The sequence below is a fragment of the Bufo bufo genome, chromosome 6 (genome assembly GCF_905171765.1).
Source record: "Bufo bufo chromosome 6, aBufBuf1.1, whole genome shotgun sequence".
Lineage (NCBI taxonomy): Eukaryota > Metazoa > Chordata > Amphibia > Anura > Bufonidae > Bufo > Bufo bufo.
Window position 1 is genome coordinate 28,855,160 of NC_053394.1, and position 21,422 is coordinate 28,876,581.

Sequence of the window (21,422 nt, forward strand, 5' to 3'; positions counted from 1 at the left end):
TGGGACAGGATATTTCAGACCATACAAATTTTGTAGAGCGTGCTCATAGAATACCGGCAAGGCTTCCCCCCCCCTTCCCCGGTACAAGATCACGACCTATTATAATTAATTTTTTGTCGGCTAGAGACAAGGAAGAGGTATTACGAAGGTCAAGAAATAAAGAGAAGTTGGAATACGCAGGTACAATAATAATGTTATTCTCCGACAATGCAAAGGAGGAGTCAATTTAGTACTCAATGATGTTTCCGTCCAAGTTGAGAGTCGAATGGGAGAATAAAACTTGTTTTTTTGATACAGTAGAGGCGGTGGGTGTATGGATCAAAGAAAAGTTTAAGATTTGAGGTGTAGAATTGGGCTGGGGATCACTCGGGAGGGAGTAATGCTAAGAGAGAGGGTCAGGTTCGGATGATATACTGGGCCATTCAGGAAGTGGGGTTAGGGAGGGTTTTGCTAGGTAATTGCCAATTAACTAACACGGGTTCAAAATTAAAAGATACCACAGTAGAACTGGGGTGGATTGACATTTGGAGGATAATGCACCCAAATTTAAAAAGATATTCATGCTTCTCAAAAACTCACAGGAGCTTATCACGAATTGATTTAGTTTTCACTGATAATAAAGGTGCACCGGATATAGAACGGGTTAAGTATGGACAACGTGGAATTTCGGATCATAATTCAATTATTATAAATATAAAAAATAAAATAATAATTGAGGGATGAATATATGTATAGGATGGATAAATATAATGGCCACTCACGATAAGGTTTTGAAAGAGATTAGGGAATACTTTGAGATAAATGAGGGAACAGCAGAAAATAATGTGGTATGGGAGGCCGCAAAAGCCTTTATAACAGGGGTTATCACAAAATATATGGCAATATGTAAGAAGGCAATAAGGAAAAATATAACGGATCTAGAAATAGAGGTGGAAAAAAAAGAAAAAAAAAATACACCCAAAATTCCATTGTACAAAATTATAGAGAGTGGATAGAAAAAGTGGCTAAACTGGAAAGTAAATTGCTTCTAATGGCGGAACAACAAAAAGAAAATTACGTGAGGGACAATTATATTTATGCACACATTCCCGGTAAAAAGTAAGCAGCTTTAGCGGTAACCCAAATAAAACAGAACAATTATATTTACTGTTTGAAAAACAAATTTGGGCATAGGATTGTTGAACAAAAAGCTAAAACAGATCTGTTTAAAGAGGACCTTTCACCGATCCTGACATTGTGAACTAAGTATACAGACATGGAGAGCGGCGCCCGGGGATCTCACTGCACTTACTATTATCCCTGGACGCCGCTCCGTTCTACCGTTATGCCCACCGAATCCTTCGCTCACTAAGTTATGGTAGGCGGAGATTTCAGTCACTAAGTTATGGTAGGCGGAGTCAGCCCTTGTTCTGCTGTAGTGCTGGCCAATCGCAGCGCAGAGCTCACAGCCTGGGAGGTTCTTTTCTCCCAGGCTGTGAGCTCTGCAATGCTATTGGCCAGCGCTACAGCAGAACAAGGGCAGACTCCGCCTACCATAACTTTGTGACCGAAGATACCGGAGGACATAGCAGGAGAACGGAGCGGACCTTTCACCGATCCTGACATTGTGAACTAAGTATACAGACATGGAGAGCGGCGCCCGGGGATCTCACTGCACTTACTATTATCCCTGGGCGCCGCTCCGTTCTCCTGCTATGTCCTCCGGTATCTTCGGTCACAAAGTTATGGTAGGCGGAGTCTGCCCTTGTTCTGCTGTAGCGCTGGCCAATCGCATTGCAGAGCTCACAGCCTGGGAGAAAAGAACCTCCCAGGCTGTGAGCTCTGCGCTGCGATTGGCTAGCGCTACAGCAGAACAAGGGCTGACTCCGCCTACCATAACTTAGTGACTGAAATCTCCGCCTACCATAACTTAGTGAGCGAAGATACCGGAGGGCATAACGGGAGAACGGAGCGGCGTCCAGGGATAATAGTAAGTGCAGTGAGATCCCCGGGCGCCGCTCTCCATGTCTGTATACTTAGTTCACATTGTCATAATCGGTGAAAGGTCCTCTTTAAGGAGTATTTCGAGGACATGTATAGCAGTAAGATAAATAAGAGCTCAGCGGAATTAAAACAGTTTGAGGAAAATTACCATTACCATGTTAACCTCTGATCAATGGGAAAGTCTGGAAGCTCCTTTAGATCCCACAGAAGTGGAGATGATATTATCTAAGATAATTAAGAATAAGACCCCAGGAATAGACGGAATTCCGTTTGAAATCTATGCTCAATATAAAGAATTATTGACTTAAAAAATGCTTACAATGTGGAATGTTTCGAGGAAACAGGGAAAACTCCCAGAGTCTTTGAGAGAAGCTCTAATAACACTTATTTTAAAACCAGGGAAAGATCCAGAATTTCCGGATTCATATTGTCCTATTTCACTAATCAATACAGATAATAAAATACTAGCAAAGATTTTGGCAAGTAGACTTGGGAGCGTGGTTTCTGGCATCGTTCATGAAGACCAGTCGGGTTTTATGTCTGGCAAGACTACAACTGACAACATAATTAGAGATATTTTATGTGTATCCAGCTGGAGCCTACAAATTGTGGTGAACGTATGATTGTAACTATAGACGCTTCAAAAGCTTTTGATACGATAGAATGGCCCTTTTTATTTGCTACACTGAAGAGAATGGGATTTGGAGATAGTTTCCTATCCTGGGTTAAGTTATTATACACTGAAGTCTCTGCAAGGGTAATATTGAATGGTGAATATTCCAATAAATTCCACGTCGGTAGGGGAGTCAGGTAGGGCTGCCCCTTATCCCCTTTGTTATTTGCCATAGCCATGGAACCCTTGGCTGATTTGATTAGGCAAGATAAAGAAATAGTGGGTTTCAGGTTTGGGGCCCATGAGGAAAAAATTGCTCTATATGTAGATAATATTATGTTGTTTGTGGGGTCACATGCCTCACTTATGAAGATCTTTCAAGTTTTTGAAGACTATAGTAATCATGCTGGACTGAATATAAACTGGTCTAAATCGGCCTGTATCCCGATTGATCCTATGAATAGTATTGTACCGGGACTACTGGAAATTAAAGAGAAACAAGAACCGGTCAAGTATCTAGGTATTCAGATAACATCTAATTCTAGAGATTATGTACAGCTGAATGTGGTCCCTAAAATACAGGAGATTCGTAAGAAAATAGAGGTTTGGAAAAAAACTTATATTTCGATGGCGGGGCGTATCTCATTAGTGAAAATGTGTATATTACCCTCTCTGAATTATAACTTCTGGAATGCACCGGTAATAATTCCCAAAAGTATATTTAAAAGAATAGCTACTTTAATAACGGATTTGGTATGAAGAGGCAAAAAAACTAGAATAAGAGCGCATATATTGCATATTCACGAGAAAGAGGGTGGTTTATCAGTTCCGGATTTAGAACTGTATTTTATTTCTGGGCAGATTAAAAATATGATAATGTGGAGTAAGTCATACAAATATAGGACCATGATAGCAGAGATCAATAAAAATCTGGAAAATTGTAGTATTTTTCAACTAGTGGAAGCAGATATTCTGTCAAAACAACAGTTTAGTAAAATACCTTTATTCGAGTTGTGGACTAAAGCTTGGAAAATGGCTAGAGAATTATGGCCTCAGAGGGGAATACATTTAGACACCTTGTTGTAGGAAAACATTCACCTTAGGGAATTAAAAATAATCAAACAAAAAATATGGTGGAAATATGGAATTTTTAAGGTCAGGTATGGAAAGAGGGGGATATAATTACCTATCAAGACCTTATAAATGAACATGAAATAGGCGATAAAGATTTAGGTTCTTCTACTTACAATTGAAACACGCTTTGCGAGCTGAGATAGGAAAAGGAACACAAATTGTCGCCCTATCAAAACCCTTAATTAATATCACTAAACTAGTAGTAGGCAGGAAATTGATCTCTAAAATATATGGATGGTTGTTACATCAGAAGATTACTACCCTAAACCATAGATGGCAAGACGTGTTAAATATGCAACAGGAAGAATTTTGGGAAAAGGCCATTCCGGCAAAAAATAGGGTATCAAAAAACTTTTCATATAGAATTACCCAATTTAATATACTATACCGCTTATACTATTCCCCTAAGATTTTCATGAAATGCTATAAATCTAAGAAATTTAGCTGCAAAAATGTGGGTAGGAAGGGGCAGATGATATTCACATACTTTGGACATGTACAAAGATTCAACAATTTTGGTAAAAGAAAAAATAGAGACAAATGACTTGATTAAATTCCCAATCTTTCTTGAAATATGTATTCTGGGAATAATGGATAAAATAGATACCTCCAAAGACTGGGCTGTAGTATCAAAATTAACATTCTATGCAAAGAAATATATTATTGCAGCATTGGGGAGATAGGGTGGTTCCCACAGCTAAGGAGTGGGAAAAATTTACTAGAACCTCGCTGATTACAGAGGAATTCCACTTGATATCAAGGAAGAAAAAACATAGATTTGTTAGTATGTGGCAGAAGTAATTAAAATAATAAGTTGTGACGTTCGGGGAATCCGAGGGGGTTGGTGGGGGAACGGTGAGGGAGGGAGAGGACCGGACCAAATTTTTTTTATTTATTTTTTCTCTTGTTTCTCCCAGGAGAGGACTAAGCAACAGGGCAACAGGGAGGGGTGAAAGGGTATGCACTATGAAATTATATATATCATGTCAATATTGAAAAGAAAACAGATTTGAAATGTATTGTTACAAGATTTATATGAACTATTAAATAAAGAGGAATAAAAAAAAATCTTACATCTATCATGAGATATAACCTCTTGAATTTACAGGCCCAAAGCCTGAGGCTGCATTACTGATATATTTTTATGATATCATGCAACAATCTACTTCTACCTCAATTTCTAGATCCTAGCTGGATGGAATAGTGATAATTATGTGGGTCTATCTGTGGATGGTGATCTGAATCAGGGTATATGACAATACTGGACAAAAATCAGGAGGGGACATATCATCAGAATCTCAAAACTGAAATCCACATTATTCACCTCGACAATAATGGTCTGTATCACAGTATCCTTGCGGGGTGGCTGAGAAGGATCATTGGTTCCATCACATGTTTGACCAATGTAGGTAGTCTCTGCCGAAACAGTAAAATTGATAACCCCTGGTAGAAGGGAAAAAACAAGGGTTAAAATAGAGATAGTATGTGAGAACTGTAATTCTATGAATTGAAAAAGGTTCCCATGAACATTTTAGGGGTGGTCCCTTGCACTGCACCAAGTGCAATTCCTATCTTCAAGGGGGTGTCTCACCTCAGACATTGTTGGCATATCGCTAGAATATACCACCAACGTGAAATAGGTACAGTTCCCACAGTAGGTGCAGGACCATCTCTTATCCCTAGAACGGGAACCCCTGAAGTAAACAGAGGGCAATCGCGCATGTGCAGCCACCCTCCATTCCTTTCTATGGAAGTTGCGAAAAAGGTGAGCGCTGGCTTAGCTATTTCCGATAGTCCCATTCGAGGTCAATAGAGTGGTGGCTACCCTTGCGCAGTGCACTCCTACATCACTTCTATGGGGCTTCCAAAATTGCTCTCGTCTACTTTCAGAACCCCCATAGAAATGAATGGAGAGCATGCTGTGAATGCGTTCTGAGCTTTCCTTCAGTTTTGGTGACCCATTCTGGAGATAGGCGTCGGTCCCAAAGGTAGGATCAGCACTTATCTGACATAACGATATGTCATCAATCTCTGACACCATAAATGCCATTTAAGCATTTATGGCACATCCTCAGGATCTGTGTTTATTTTATCCTACGTTATCTTGATAGACAAAAGTCCCAGAGCTGAACCCACATACCAGTATCTGATCAGTGCGGATTTAACTTCTAGCACCCCAATCGCTCAGCTGTTTGAAGGAGCCACGTTGTTTGGGCCAGCACTGCAGCCTCATACTCTACCAAGCACAGCTCCGTACTTTGTATGGTGGCTGTGCTTGGTACTGCAGCTCAGCCCATTCGCTTGAACAGGACTGAACTGCACATAGGTCATGTGACTTATAAAAGTGACCTCTCCAGCCTAGGAGGAAGCTATGGTGCTCTTCAAATAGCTAATTGGTTAGTTGATCTGATATTGATGAGCTATGATGATCAAGGAACCCAGCCACCCCATTCAAGTTATAAATTTGAGGGCAAAAGAATGACCTGAGTTCTATTGATCAAAATATTCCTACCTAATGAGGTCGCATTTATGTTCCAGATATAGGAGGCTCTCTCTTCTGAGCAGATGCATGCATTCTGTTCTCCCTCTTGCAGTGCAGCTTGATAATCATCAGACTTCGACAAACTTACTAGGATCTGTAAAGAAAGGACATACAGAAAATTGCCTAGAGATGGAGCTGGATGATTTTAAACGGATACTAGATAGGATACCAGTTGGTGAACTTTTACTCCTTCTAAACCAATTAAATGCAAAAATCCCCAAAGTTCCCATAGTAGCAAAAATAATTTTAACCAAGGTTTTAAAGACTTGTTCTGCAGCTGCCACCAGAGGTAGCATGGCTTGCTGAATACCATTTAACTCCTTTAAAACCCGCCTATTTTGGGCCTAACCTAAAGGGGTTGTCCCTGCTCAACATTTATATTGCTAGTACTGTTGAGCAAATCGAAGTCCATGAACTCCAGGGAAGATTCGATTTGCCGCAAAGCTGAATTTCCTTGTACTTACTTGTGGTAACGAATCGATTTCCCTGAAATGGCAGTAAAGAATAAAACAAATCATACTTACCTCATAAGAGCCAGATGCCGCCATCTTAATTGAAAATCCCGTACGAAAACCAGTGCACGGTGGCGTATGACGTCACAACGCCAGCCGAGGTGGTGACGTCATCACGTACCGCGCAATATTTCGTGCTGGATCTTCAATCAAGACGGTGGCAGCCGGCTCTTCACGATCAAATGGATGAGGTAAGTAAGATTTTATTTAATTTTTTTATTGTACATTTTAATAGTAATGTCAGATGCCGCGATCAGCGATGAATGTGGCATCTGAGGGGTACAATGAGGAGGAGAGACACAATTGCCATTCCCTGTCATTGCACCCACTATTTACTACAGAAGTAATTCATCACGAAGCTAATTTTTTTGTATAATTCGGCAAAGCAGCCGAATCGCATTCTCTAATACTTTGCTCATCATTCATTTCTAGGATATGCCGCAAATGTCAGATAGGTGTGGGTCCCACATCTGGGATCCGCTCCTATCTCCAGATTGGGGCCCTCAAAGTTAAGGAGAGTGGACCGTGCATGTGAAGCACTCACCAATTTTCAGAACTTCCATAGCAGTGAACGGAGGGTAGCTGCGCATGCGTTGCTGTTCTTCCTTCACTTCTAGAGCCCTATTGTAGAGATTTGTGCAGGTCCTACCTCTGTCATCTGCTTATATCTGACATTTGTGGCATATGGTAGCAATATGCCATAAATGTTGAGATGGGACAACACAACATTTTAAGATCCGACATTTAAATTTTTTTTTTCATCCTCATCATTCAATCAAGAGTGATAACTTTTTTATCTCTCCGTTGACGTAGACTTTGCTGGACAAGTTTAGATTTATCAAATGCAACATTTTAAAGTATGTACAATTCAACAAATAACTATTATACATTTTTTGAGGTAATACAAAAAAACAACACAATTTTTTAGGTTTTGTTTTTTGGGTTTTTACAGCTTTCACTATGTAACATAAATGACCGGTTGACTTTATTGTGTGTGTCACGATGATTACACTGATAAAAGTATTTTTTCAATTATTGCACAATAAAAGCATCACAAATATGATTTGTGCTGCCATTTTTTAGGTTTTTGTTGGTTGACTGAGCCATGTGAGGACATATTTTTTGTAGAATGACTTTTAGTTTGAGAAACAAAAAGAGAATTGCAGATATGATAACTTTTAAATGGCTAACAAAAATGGATGAAGCTTTCGAGACAACTTCATTAGGCATGCTATAATTAAGAGTCTGAAGAAACACAACTGGAAAGTCTGTCTTGGTATCTAACTCCAACAAACCCTTGGCCTACTTTTGGTACATCGAGGATATCTTGATCATGGATGGACTAAACTAATAAAATTTCAAGAACGATTCCATGAATTTCATCACACCATAAACCTGACACTGACGTATTCAAATACAACAATCAACTTTCTGGACACCACCATAAAAATTCAAAACAGCTCCCTAGATCAAAAGCCTATAGCCTAGATCAATAGGCCTACATAGCTGAAATGGGATAGCTAGCTGCCACCTAAAAGACATTAAAAAGTCCATCATTTACAGTCAGGCTATCAGATGTTCCCGCATATGTTTCCACCCAGCAGACAAGGATGAATACTTAAAATTTCAAAAAGACATTTTTACATCAGGGCTACCATCCTGCTTCAATGGATGATCAAATCACCAGAGCCACCAGAAGTCAACTTTTCCAATACAAGGAAAAAAAGAGAACCATTGTGTACCTTTGGTAGTGCCTTACAACCCACAGCTAGAGGTACTGAGAAAACCCTCAATAAAAAAAAAATTATATCATGTCCTGTACAAGGATGACCATGTGAAATTGAAACTCCAAGATTCTCCCCTGCTATATTACCTACAACCTTCCAATCTGAGAGATGTTTATGAGTTCTTTGTCATCTGAGCAGATGCCATTAATGACCACAGATAGGATCTGGATTCCCAACACGCAGTAGGAATATATGATTCCTGGGTTATTTACATATTCTGCATCCAATGTGGTGGACCTGATTTAGTGCACTAAATGTCCTACTGCGGGTCTCCATGTTGGAAAAACAGACTGAAAACTCAAAGCAAGTCTGAGGTCTCATCACCACACAATTAAAGAAGGAACATTTTCCTTTGGACAAATATTTTTGAAGCCAAGGATACAATGAAGACATATGAAAGCAGTCGTATTAAAAGGCAAATTTCAAGTCCCAAAGAGCCAGAAGGATTTGGAAGCGTGTATTTATGACATACTGAACACAAGACTGAATTTGTCACAAGGATCTAAAGAATCTGCTCCAGAGATAGTGGGGCTAGTGGTCCTTTACTCAGGCCAGTTATTAGACCAATTGTCGTGATCGAATGCTTATACAAACACTCGTGGCTGATAATTGGCCTATGCAAAGGTAAAGGGGAACAGCACTCCAAGTAGTTGCAATAGCTCTTCTGGGTACTCGCTGCCACGGGTTATGGTCCAACGCGCCCCAACAACGTTTATCCTCAAAAGATGAATGATGGAAGCGGCACTTCAGTTGAGATAGTTGCTTCTTGAATAAACTATCACACCTGCATCTTTACCGAGTGCTGCTTCCATTTTTCAGCTTTTGTGAATTGGCTTATACAAATATGCCACAGATCACCCAATGAATGAGCAAATGCTCGTGTCTCTGGCATGGCCTAATAGGTGCACTATGATGGTAGACCTGGATGATATTAGGCCCCTGGCTGCCATGTTAATGCATCAGCAATCCACGATCATGTCACAGGGGCCAATAGCTTGACAGAGAGAACCTCTACCGTCTATCTAACTACTACCACTATTGACTATGGCATCTATGGCATCTAAACTGCTGGAATCAGAGTTGTTTCTGTTCCCAGTAGATGAAGCAGGACCAGGGCTCTGTAATACTGTGCCCATGAGATCACCATGATGATAATGTACCTCACGGGGCATTAAACACCAGCCGCACTTGACATACATTTTTGACCCACCACATTTCACTTCAGTTACCTTCACACATTGCTCCAGATAGTTGGACACAAAGGCATTCAGGACAAGCAATTCTCCTCGAATGAAGGAATAAGGTAGAGACACCTCTATGAAGAATGGGAGGAATGTGGTGAACTCTGACGGACTCTTCGTCATCCCAAACCCGTCCGTTTCAGACGTGCAGATCATGGAGCCCTCCCACTCAGTGATGGTATCAGGAACTGTCTGAGATATATTGCCATGGCCTTGTGAACTGAAGCACATACAGAAAGAAATTGGCAGACTAATTGTAAGCGTTGGGGAACAGGAAATGAGATATATCATATTTAGATAGATACAATGACAGAGGCAGATAGCACCATGGTCCAAAGAGATCTACACAATTAGATTGGTCCTTCAGAATATGTTCTTAGCATGTTGCAGGGTTTTCCAGGACCAGTTTCATATCTGATCTGTGGCAGTTAAGACCCTCAGTATCCTTCTTAATCAGCTGAATGAAGGGGCCATGGTTCACATCAGTTAAGTCCCATTCAAATAAGGAAGGGGTTGGCAGATTGGCAGGCGTTCGGGGACTTTAGCCCCTCCAAATCAGAGAATGATGGCCCTATCCTAAGGATAGGTCTTTAATACAGTCCTGATCAAAAGTTTAAAACCACTTTAAAAATGGCAAAGAATCATATTTAGCATGGCTAGATCTTAACAAGGTTCCAAGTAGAGCTTCAACATGCAACAAGAAGAAATGGGAGTGAGACAAAACATTTTTTGAGCATTCAATTTAATGAAACCAACGAATAAACTGAAACAGGCTGTTTTTCAGCTGATCAAAAGTTTAGGACCACACCTCCAAAAAAAAACGAAACTCCCCCCAAAACAGAAATCCAACTTCCAAACATGAACTCAGTAATGAGTAGCTCCGCCGTTATTGTTTATCACTTCAAAAATTCGTTTCGGCATGCTTGATGCAAGCGTTTCCATGAGGTGAGTGGGAACATTTCTCCAAGTGGTGAAGACGGCCGCACGAAGGCCATCTACTGTCTGGAACTGTTGTCCATTTTTCAATTGGATTTAGATCAGGGGAACACGCAGGATGGGCCAAAAGAGTGATGTTATTCTCCTGGAAGAAGTCCCTTGTCCTGCGGGCATTGTGTACTGTAGCGTTGTCCTGGTGAAAAACCCAGTCGTTACCACACAGACGAGAGCCCTCAGTCATGAGGAATGCTCTCTGCAACATCTGGACATAGCCAGCGGCCGTTTGATGCCCCTGCACTTCCTGAAGCTACATTTTTCCACTGAAGGAAAAAGCACCCCAGACCATTATGGCGCACCCTCCACTGTGGGGCGTAGAAAACATCTCAGGTGGGATCTGCTTGTCATGCCAGTAATGTTGGAAACCATCAGGACCATCAAGGTTAAATTTTTTCTCATCAGATAATAAAACTTTCTTCCACCTTTGAATGTCCCATGTTTGGTGCTCTCTTGCAAAGTCCAAATGAGCAGTTCTGTGGCGTTCAAGGAGACGAGGTCTTTGAAGACGTTTTTTGTTTTTGAAGCCCTTCAGTCTCAGATGCCGTCTGATGGTTATGGGGCTGCAGTCAGCACCGGTAAGGGCCTTAATTTGGGTCGAGGATCGTCCAGTGTCTTGACGGACAGCCAATTGGATCCTCTGGCTCAGTGCTGAGGAAATTTTTTTGGGTCTTCCACTTGACTTTTTTGTTCCATAACCCTCAGGATCATTTAAGAAATTCCAAATGACTGTCTTACTGCGTCCCACCTCAGTAGCAATGGCGCGCTGTGAGAGATCCTGCTTATGCAGTTCAACAACCCGACAACGTTCAAAAAGGGAGAGTTTTTTTGCCTTTGCCATCACAACGTGTGACTACCTGACAGAAAATTACAATGAATCCACATCTTTGCACAGATTTGGCCTTTTAAAGGCATGTGGTCCTAAAATTTTGATCAGCTGAAAAACAGCCTGTTTCAGTTTATTCGTTGGTTTCATTAAATTGAATGCTCAAAAAATGTTTTGTCTCACTCTCATTTCTTCTTGTTGAATGTTGAAGCTCTACTTGGAACCTTGTTAAGATCCAGCCATGCTAAATATGATTTTTTGCCATTTTTCAAGTGGTCTTAGACTTTTGATCAGGACTGTATTACACTTTGGAAAACCCTTCTAAGACCTTATCAAAATTTTTGTTTCCCTTGTTTCAGTCAAGATAAATGTCATTGTATTACTATTTTGGCAGATATACTACAAGTATACAGATGTAATATTTTGCAGAATTAGCAAAGATGTGCTTGTCATTTGGCACCACCAGGTATAGGTTTTAAGAGAGAGATTTATCATAATGTACTTTAAATATATATTGGCGGAGAGCTACAAACTTGTTGTTATCATATATTATATGGTCGCCAAGTCAATTTTCCAGAATTTCAAGTTCAAATCTGTGTGCAGTGCCCCAGAGGATGACTGCAAAGTGTTTGTTATTGCTGAAAGAGTTAATGCCTTGTACGTATGTGATCCCAAGAGCTGTCTATAGGTAGGACTATTCAGTTATTAAAACAAAATCACTGTAGAATTGCAGTGGCCATTATGGCGGAACTGCTCGGACCCCAAACACTGTAGCGTGTTTCTCATTGGGCGAGCAGTCCCATCGCATGTGAACCACAGAAATATCGTGGCAGACATGGAGGAGCTGCTCAAACCCCAAACACTGTAGCGTGTTTCTCATTGGGGGAGCAGTCCCACCGCATGTGGACCGCAGCAAACGACCATCCCGAGCAATTAATGCGTACAAAGGAGGACGCCAGCGCGGTCCACATGCACCACAAAAGCATCCTGCACAGGCAGAGCATTGTGCGGATGAAAATACAATTATATAAATCCCTGAAGAAAATGCACCAAAAGGATATGTCACTGACTAAACTAGCTGGTCATGCAAGCAGATATTAAAAGCTGAGACTTTCGCCAATATGTTCCTGTCAGGAAGATATCGGAGCCCATCATTGCACCACGTCACGGTCACTCAGCATGGCAAAGGGTCCTACCACTACGCTAACTGTGGTGTGAACACGGTCTGAAGGTGATATGATCCAGCTCACAGCCCAGCCTGCACACAAATGCCTAGCAGGACAGCCAGTGCAATGTGAACAAAGCAGGACTGTGAGCCCCACCCATATCAGACCATGTGATGAAGGATTCCAGGTGCAAAGGAATGTTCAATTGCCAGATGAAGGCACATTCAAGACATATAAAACAAAATCACTGTAGAATTGCAGTGGCCATTATGGCGGAACTGCTCGGACCCCAAACACTGTAGCGTGTTTCTCATTGGGCGAGCAGTCCCATCGCATGTGAACCACAGAAATATCGTGGCAGACATGGAGGAGCTGCTCAAACCCCAAACACTGTAGCGTGTTTCTCATTGGGGGAGCAGTCCCACCGCATGTGGACCGCAGCAAACGACCATCCCGAGCAATTAATGCGTACAAAGGAGGACGCCAGCGCGGTCCACATGCACCACAAAAGCATCCTGCACAGGCAGAGCATTGTGCGGATGAAAATACAATTATATAAATCCCTGAAGAAAATGCACCAAAAGGATATGTCACTGACTAAACTAGCTGGTCATGCAAGCAGATATTAAAAGCTGAGACTTTCGCCAATATGTTCCTGTCAGGAAGATATCGGAGCCCATCATTGCACCACGTCACGGTCACTCAGCATGGCAAAGGGTCCTACCACTACGCTAACTGTGGTGTGAACACGGTCTGAAGGTGATATGATCCAGCTCACAGCCCAGCCTGCACACAAATGCCTAGCAGGACAGCCAGTGCAATGTGAACAAAGCAGGACTGTGAGCCCCACCCATATCAGACCATGTGATGAAGGATTCCAGGTGCAAAGGAATGTTCAATTGCCAGATGAAGGCACATTCAAGACATATAAAACAAAATCACTGTAGAATTGCAGTGGCCATTATGGCGGAACTGCTCGGACCCCAAACACTGTAGCGTGTTTCTCATTGGGCGAGCAGTCCCATCGCATGTGAACCACAGAAATATCGTGGCAGACATGGAGGAGCTGCTCAAACCCCAAACACTGTAGCGTGTTTCTCATTGGGGGAGCAGTCCCACCGCATGTGGACCGCAGCAAACGACCATCCCGAGCAATTAATGCGTACAAAGGAGGACGCCAGCGCGGTCCACATGCACCACAAAAGCATCCTGCACAGGCAGAGCATTGTGCGGATGAAAATACAATTATATAAATCCCTGAAGAAAATGCACCAAAAGGATATGTCACTGACTAAACTAGCTGGTCATGCAAGCAGATATTAAAAGCTGAGACTTTCGCCAATATGTTCCTGTCAGGAAGATATCGGAGCCCATCATTGCACCACGTCACGGTCACTCAGCATGGCAAAGGGTCCTACCACTACGCTAACTGTGGTGTGAACACGGTCTGAAGGTGATATGATCCAGCTCACAGCCCAGCCTGCACACAAATGCCTAGCAGGACAGCCAGTGCAATGTGAACAAAGCAGGACTGTGAGCCCCACCCATATCAGACCATGTGATGAAGGATTCCAGGTGCAAAGGAATGTTCAATTGCCAGATGAAGGCACATTCAAGACATATAAAACAAAATCACTGTAGAATTGCAGTGGCCATTATGGCGGAACTGCTCGGACCCCAAACACTGTAGCGTGTTTCTCATTGGGCGAGCAGTCCCATCGCATGTGAACCACAGAAATATCGTGGCAGACATGGAGGAGCTGCTCAAACCCCAAACACTGTAGCGTGTTTCTCATTGGGGGAGCAGTCCCACCGCATGTGGACCGCAGCAAACGACCATCCCGAGCAATTAATGCGTACAAAGGAGGACGCCAGCGCGGTCCACATGCACCACAAAAGCATCCTGCACAGGCAGAGCATTGTGCGGATGAAAATACAATTATATAAATCCCTGAAGAAAATGCACCAAAAGGATATGTCACTGACTAAACTAGCTGGTCATGCAAGCAGATATTAAAAGCTGAGACTTTCGCCAATATGTTCCTGTCAGGAAGATATCGGAGCCCATCATTGCACCACGTCACGGTCACTCAGCATGGCAAAGGGTCCTACCACTACGCTAACTGTGGTGTGAACACGGTCTGAAGGTGATATGATCCAGCTCACAGCCCAGCCTGCACACAAATGCCTAGCAGGACAGCCAGTGCAATGTGAACAAAGCAGGACTGTGAGCCCCACCCATATCAGACCATGTGATGAAGGATTCCAGGTGCAAAGGAATGTTCAATTGCCAGATGAAGGCACATTCAAGACATATAAAACAAAATCACTGTAGAATTGCAGTGGCCATTATGGCGGAACTGCTCGGACCCCAAACACTGTAGCGTGTTTCTCATTGGGCGAGCAGTCCCATCGCATGTGAACCACAGAAATATCGTGGCAGACATGGAGGAGCTGCTCAAACCCCAAACACTGTAGCGTGTTTCTCATTGGGGGAGCAGTCCCACCGCATGTGGACCGCAGCAAACGACCATCCCGAGCAATTAATGCGTACAAAGGAGGACGCCAGCGCGGTCCACATGCACCACAAAAGCATCCTGCACAGGCAGAGCATTGTGCGGATGAAAATACAATTATATAAATCCCTGAAGAAAATGCACCAAAAGGATATGTCACTGACTAAACTAGCTGGTCATGCAAGCAGATATTAAAAGCTGAGACTTTCGCCAATATGTTCCTGTCAGGAAGATATCGGAGCCCATCATTGCACCACGTCACGGTCACTCAGCATGGCAAAGGGTCCTACCACTACGCTAACTGTGGTGTGAACACGGTCTGAAGGTGATATGATCCAGCTCACAGCCCAGCCTGCACACAAATGCCTAGCAGGACAGCCAGTGCAATGTGAACAAAGCAGGACTGTGAGCCCCACCCATATCAGACCATGTGATGAAGGATTCCAGGTGCAAAGGAATGTTCAATTGCCAGATGAAGGCACATTCAAGACATATAAAACAAAATCACTGTAGAATTGCAGTGGCCATTATGGCGGAACTGCTCGGACCCCAAACACTGTAGCGTGTTTCTCATTGGGCGAGCAGTCCCATCGCATGTGAACCACAGAAATATCGTGGCAGACATGGAGGAGCTGCTCAAACCCCAAACACTGTAGCGTGTTTCTCATTGGGGGAGCAGTCCCACCGCATGTGGACCGCAGCAAACGACCATCCCGAGCAATTAATGCGTACAAAGGAGGACGCCAGCGCGGTCCACATGCACCACAAAAGCATCCTGCACAGGCAGAGCATTGTGCGGATGAAAATACAATTATATAAATCCCTGAAGAAAATGCACCAAAAGGATATGTCACTGACTAAACTAGCTGGTCATGCAAGCAGATATTAAAAGCTGAGACTTTCGCCAATATGTTCCTGTCAGGAAGATATCGGAGCCCATCATTGCACCACGTCACGGTCACTCAGCATGGCAAAGGGTCCTACCACTACGCTAACTGTGGTGTGAACACGGTCTGAAGGTGATATGATCCAGCTCACAGCCCAGCCTGCACACAAATGCCTAGCAGGACAGCCAGTGCAATGTGAACAAAGCAGGACTGTGAGCCCCACCCATATCAGACCATGTGATGAAGGATTCCAGGTGCAAAGGAATGTTCAATTGCCAGATGAAGGCACATTCAAGACATATAAAACAAAATCACTGTAGAATTGCAGTGGCCATTATGGCGGAACTGCTCGGACCCCAAACACTGTAGCGTGTTTCTCATTGGGCGAGCAGTCCCATCGCATGTGAACCACAGAAATATCGTGGCAGACATGGAGGAGCTGCTCAAACCCCAAACACTGTAGCGTGTTTCTCATTGGGGGAGCAGTCCCACCGCATGTGGACCGCAGCAAACGACCATCCCGAGCAATTAATGCGTACAAAGGAGGACGCCAGCGCGGTCCACATGCACCACAAAAGCATCCTGCACAGGCAGAGCATTGTGCGGATGAAAATACAATTATATAAATCCCTGAAGAAAATGCACCAAAAGGATATGTCACTGACTAAACTAGCTGGTCATGCAAGCAGATATTAAAAGCTGAGACTTTCGCCAATATGTTCCTGTCAGGAAGATATCGGAGCCCATCATTGCACCACGTCACGGTCACTCAGCATGGCAAAGGGTCCTACCACTACGCTAACTGTGGTGTGAACACGGTCTGAAGGTGATATGATCCAGCTCACAGCCCAGCCTGCACCAGCTAGTTTAGTCAGTGACATATCCTTTTGGTGCATTTTCTTCAGGGATCTATTCAGTTATTATGCTCTAGCTCAGCAAAGGGAGGCTAGCCCTGCCCGACTACACAGGAACTGTGTAGTTGGATTGCATCAGCCAGTTCAACCTGGCTCTGCCTGTGAGAGAGGCAGATACAAGTGACCCTGTGTGAATCTGAAGCCAGAAAATAGCATTTTTTTCCCCAGGAAAAACACAGTTTCTATCATGTAGAAGCTGCCAGAGAACTGCAATTGTGCCAGTAGACTAGGCCTGAGGGAAAGAGAACAGATATCTGCATACTGTCTAGGGTCACAAGGCCTTGGGTATTAGCAAAGGAACACTCGTTTATGGCTATGGACTTTGCTGCTTTGTGGAGAGGAGATGGTATGGATTGTCATCCAGATCTAGAGATCTGCATCCTGCAGAGGGAACTGCAGTACTGATTGTGATAGATTTGCACACCAATGATCATCTTGGAAAGATTGCATAGTGCTTAGAGAGAAATTCTGGGACCACTACTACCATCATTGTTGCCTATGCACACCTGTTTGGAAAAGCAAGCTCTGTGAAATACCTCAGAATTGTGCCTGATATATGCTTGTACTTCATCACCCATCATCCACAGTAAAAAGACAGTTTTTTGGCTATCACTAAACTGGGCCTGGTTTTTGACTCCACTATCATCCACCACCGGCTCCTGAACCTGACCTCCTGCCTTGCACCCCACCAAACATCCACCATCATGGGCACCTTACCTAACACCATTCAGGAGCCTCAAAAAATCCCAGGAAGTGTCCTAAGGGGGCAGCCTCTATCCACTGCAGTCCAAGGTGAGGACTGCCACTTCCAACATAGCCACTACCACTCCACCCATCCTCCACTTCTTTCTTCTGGACACCCTGTTCTGTATTACTAGATACAATTTGCATTAAAAAAAATGAGTGACAACTTTTATGGCAGCTTTAATAATGACTATTAGAGATGAGCGATGTTTTGAAAAAGTCAATTCGGCAGCTTTGCCGAATTTTGACAAGCAATTCGATTTGTTACGAATTACTTCATCACTGATCCCTTTCCATTGTATGGAGCAGATGCAATGATGGGGAACGTCGATTGTGCTGCCCCCGCATCATTTAACCCCTCAGAATCTGCATTCAACGCTGATCGTGGCATTTGTGACTCACATTCAGCTGCTCAGGGGTCAATCAGGGGTTAAAAAAATTTTTTACTCCCCTCCCCACGTGATCACTCTGGGCGCGCACGGTGACGTCACCGCACACATCCAGCGTGATCATGTGATGACGCCATCACGCTTGCCGCAGGTCCTTTGCTGGGTTTTTGTCAATCAAAATGGAAGCAGACGGCCTCTCCGCAAGCAAGTGGAGTATAATTTTTTTACCTTCAGCCACCGTTTTAGGAAAAATGTATTCCTTACCACGAAGCAGAAGGAAATTCGGCTTCGAGGTGAATCGAATCTTTCCTGAAATTCGAATTGAAGTCCACTTTGGATACTATGATTTGCTCAACACTAATGACCATACTAGTTGCCACCCAGGTGAGCAGCTCAGGAACCCTCTCTTCAAGCTAGAACAGAGCCATTCTTACATGGACCTGGTCATCTACGCACCATAAGGTCACCATTCATTTTAATAGAATACTATACGTCCAGAGAAAACACCATGATCACCGATGGTTAGAGAGGCTGGTAAATTTTTGTCCCTGCAAGGGAGCATTGTCTCAGAAAAGCAAAGCTCTTACCGCTATTTTACTGTGGGGTCTACTGGGCAGGGTGTGATTCTGTATGCCTATACTTCACTGCATTTCAGTGGTGCTATATGTCTGGAAATCCTCCCAACAATTTAACTCTGACGGGAGGCTCAGATAAAACGTAGCAAAAAGACATGACTACTTACTCAGCCGTTACCATTGTCCACACCCAGGTGTCCGAAAAGTTTCGTCTAACTGTTTCAATTGTTTCACTCTGCGCCATCTCTTCAGCCTTTGAAAATATTCCTTAAACAACATAAAAAAATCTGAAACATATTTGGTAGATGAGAAGATAAGTTCCACTGATCAAGAGTCATTTCAGATGATATTTTATATTAGTTTTTGCATAATTTACTTTAAAGGGGTTTTCCTTTTAAAGAGGAAAGGATGCCTCCTGATGTGCTAAATCAAAACGGATAAGTTTAATTCCGGTATTGAGATGCTATGCCGGATCTCAAAACAGGAATTAACAACGCAAATGTGAAAGTAGCCTAAGCTGTTAACATGGGCCAATAATACATTGTTAATACATTTGAAAAAGTAGTTCAATGCAAAGTCATCAACTGCAGCGCTGAAAAGTAGATAAGTCCATCAAGTTCAACCTTGTTTTACAGAGGTCAAATATTACTGCATTCCAGTGCCCTAAATACGGTAATACCTCCACACAGAGCTCAAGTAATACCACCACCATTCAACACCTAAATTATTTAAATGCCACCAAACAGACTATAAATAATTCAGTAATACAATGCCAAATGATAGTGCCAAAAAGTGACAGAACATGCAAACCCTATAGAATGTTGCTGTGAATACCTCAACTAATACCACCACAACATGAAAAGGTACTGCATATAGTTACCTTGTGGATACAAATCGTTTTTCAGGCTGCACACCTCGGGCTTTCTCACAGTCACGTCTGTCCCCACAATTAAGCCTATATACTAAACAAAAGACCAACAATTGGGGAACTGAATAGAGGGAAACCTGCACAAAAATTCTTATTCATTTTGTTCTTTTGATAATTACTTTTGTTAATTTGATAATTAGCTGTCATTAAACATGAATATTTTTTAACCAATTTGACCAATTTTGTTCCCAGGTGCTGGTGGGGAGCTGATGTAGGGTTGCTTTCCATTGAAATCTATGAGAATTATGGAACCCACCAAATGACCACAACATTTTCAGTAGCTCCCATGCTCTCCACTGCCAACTGGGAACAAAACCAGTCCATTCTCAGGATCTCCAGCGGTTTCTCTATTTTCAGGTTCTTTGGTGTCCAAGGCAGAGATCAAAAACTAAGCCCCAAGAAACCCCACTATGCAGAAATGGCAGCCCACATACTGGAATCTGCAGATGTCGTCAGCATGCTCTACTAATAATGTAGAGAAGGCTGGCTTTAGCTGTCATGGCTTCCTGTGCTTCAGAACCTACTCATGCCGCCATACAAAAGCACCTCACATTATGCACATATAGAGCACAAATACACCTTCCAAACAGGACAACACTACTCACCTTCAGGTTATTATATGTATCTCCGTCAGAATCACTACTCACAGGAACATAATAATTTCCATCATAAAATATCTGTTTATTGGGATCCTGACAGGGGGGTCCTGGCTCCTCAACATTGAATTCTCCAATAAAATATCCTGAGAACCAGTTCTGCAGGGAGGAATATACCTGATGGAGAGATGTTGAGAAACTTGATGACAACATAAAGACCTTAAAGATGGTGAAAAAGCTTAAAGTACTCTATGACCACACCGTGGGAACACCCAGGACCACATGGGAATGTGGAGAATGAAGGCATTAATCCCTTTAGTGCAGAACTTGAGTACCTTGGAGCCTTCTATAACATAGTTTGGATGGTAAAGCCAACAACTACATGCCTACATGCTATAGAATATACTGATATCACTGCCCAAAATGTCAATTATGTCATACTAGGAAATAATAGCTGGTCCCCACCTCCAGCCAGGGAAAAGCTCCCCATCTTTAGAGGTGGCAAAATCTTAGGAAAAAGAGAATGTAACTAGGATGAAAGGGGACAAGTGCTTCTTCTGATGATAAAGTGGTGGAATGAATCTGTACCTTGAAGGAGTCCCATACTAATATTAACTATGCGGTCCCTTCTGCTCTAAGTACCTTACTCCTCCCTGCATATTTTATAGGATCATAGTCATGTAGTGAAAGATGTCTGGTTTAGATAAAAGATAATTTTTAAATTGAAAAGTCTGGAATTCTGAGTCAATAGAGTGGAGCACTCAAGGGCTACAAAGTGTTTATGGACCTGGAGGATTAGACGTGTTCTCACATTAAACAGACAGCCCATTGATTTCTATGAACTATTTGTAATGTCTAATTTCTCCTGAGGGGGTGCTCCAGAGAAAGTGGAGGCTTACTAATAGGTTTTCCTACAGAATACAGCTGATCATTGGGGGTTCTAATGTTGTGATAAGTAGAGTTGAGCGAACACCTGGATGTTCGGGTTCGAGAAGTTCGGCCGAACTTCCCGGAAATGTTCGGGTTCGGGATCCGAACCCGAACCGAACTTCGTCCCGAACCCGAACCCCATTGAAGTC

At 42.8% G+C, this 21,422-nt stretch overlaps 1 protein-coding gene across 1 annotated transcript in view; it reads right to left on the reverse strand.

Annotated features, from left to right (window-relative positions):
* The window catches only part of LOC121005473 (ovostatin-like), a 126,545-nt gene that overhangs the window by 31,741 nt on the left and 73,382 nt on the right, over nt 1–21,422 (reverse strand). Inside the window, exons 16-21 of the mRNA XM_040438242.1 lie at nt 20,353–20,520; nt 19,700–19,781; nt 18,987–19,086; nt 9,801–10,032; nt 6,243–6,366; nt 5,055–5,173 (exon numbers count right to left, since the gene is read on the reverse strand). Coding sequence (XP_040294176.1) covers nt 5,055–5,173; nt 6,243–6,366; nt 9,801–10,032; nt 18,987–19,086; nt 19,700–19,781; nt 20,353–20,520 — 825 coding nt within the window. The remainder of the gene's footprint in view (nt 1–5,054; nt 5,174–6,242; nt 6,367–9,800; nt 10,033–18,986; nt 19,087–19,699; nt 19,782–20,352; nt 20,521–21,422) is intronic.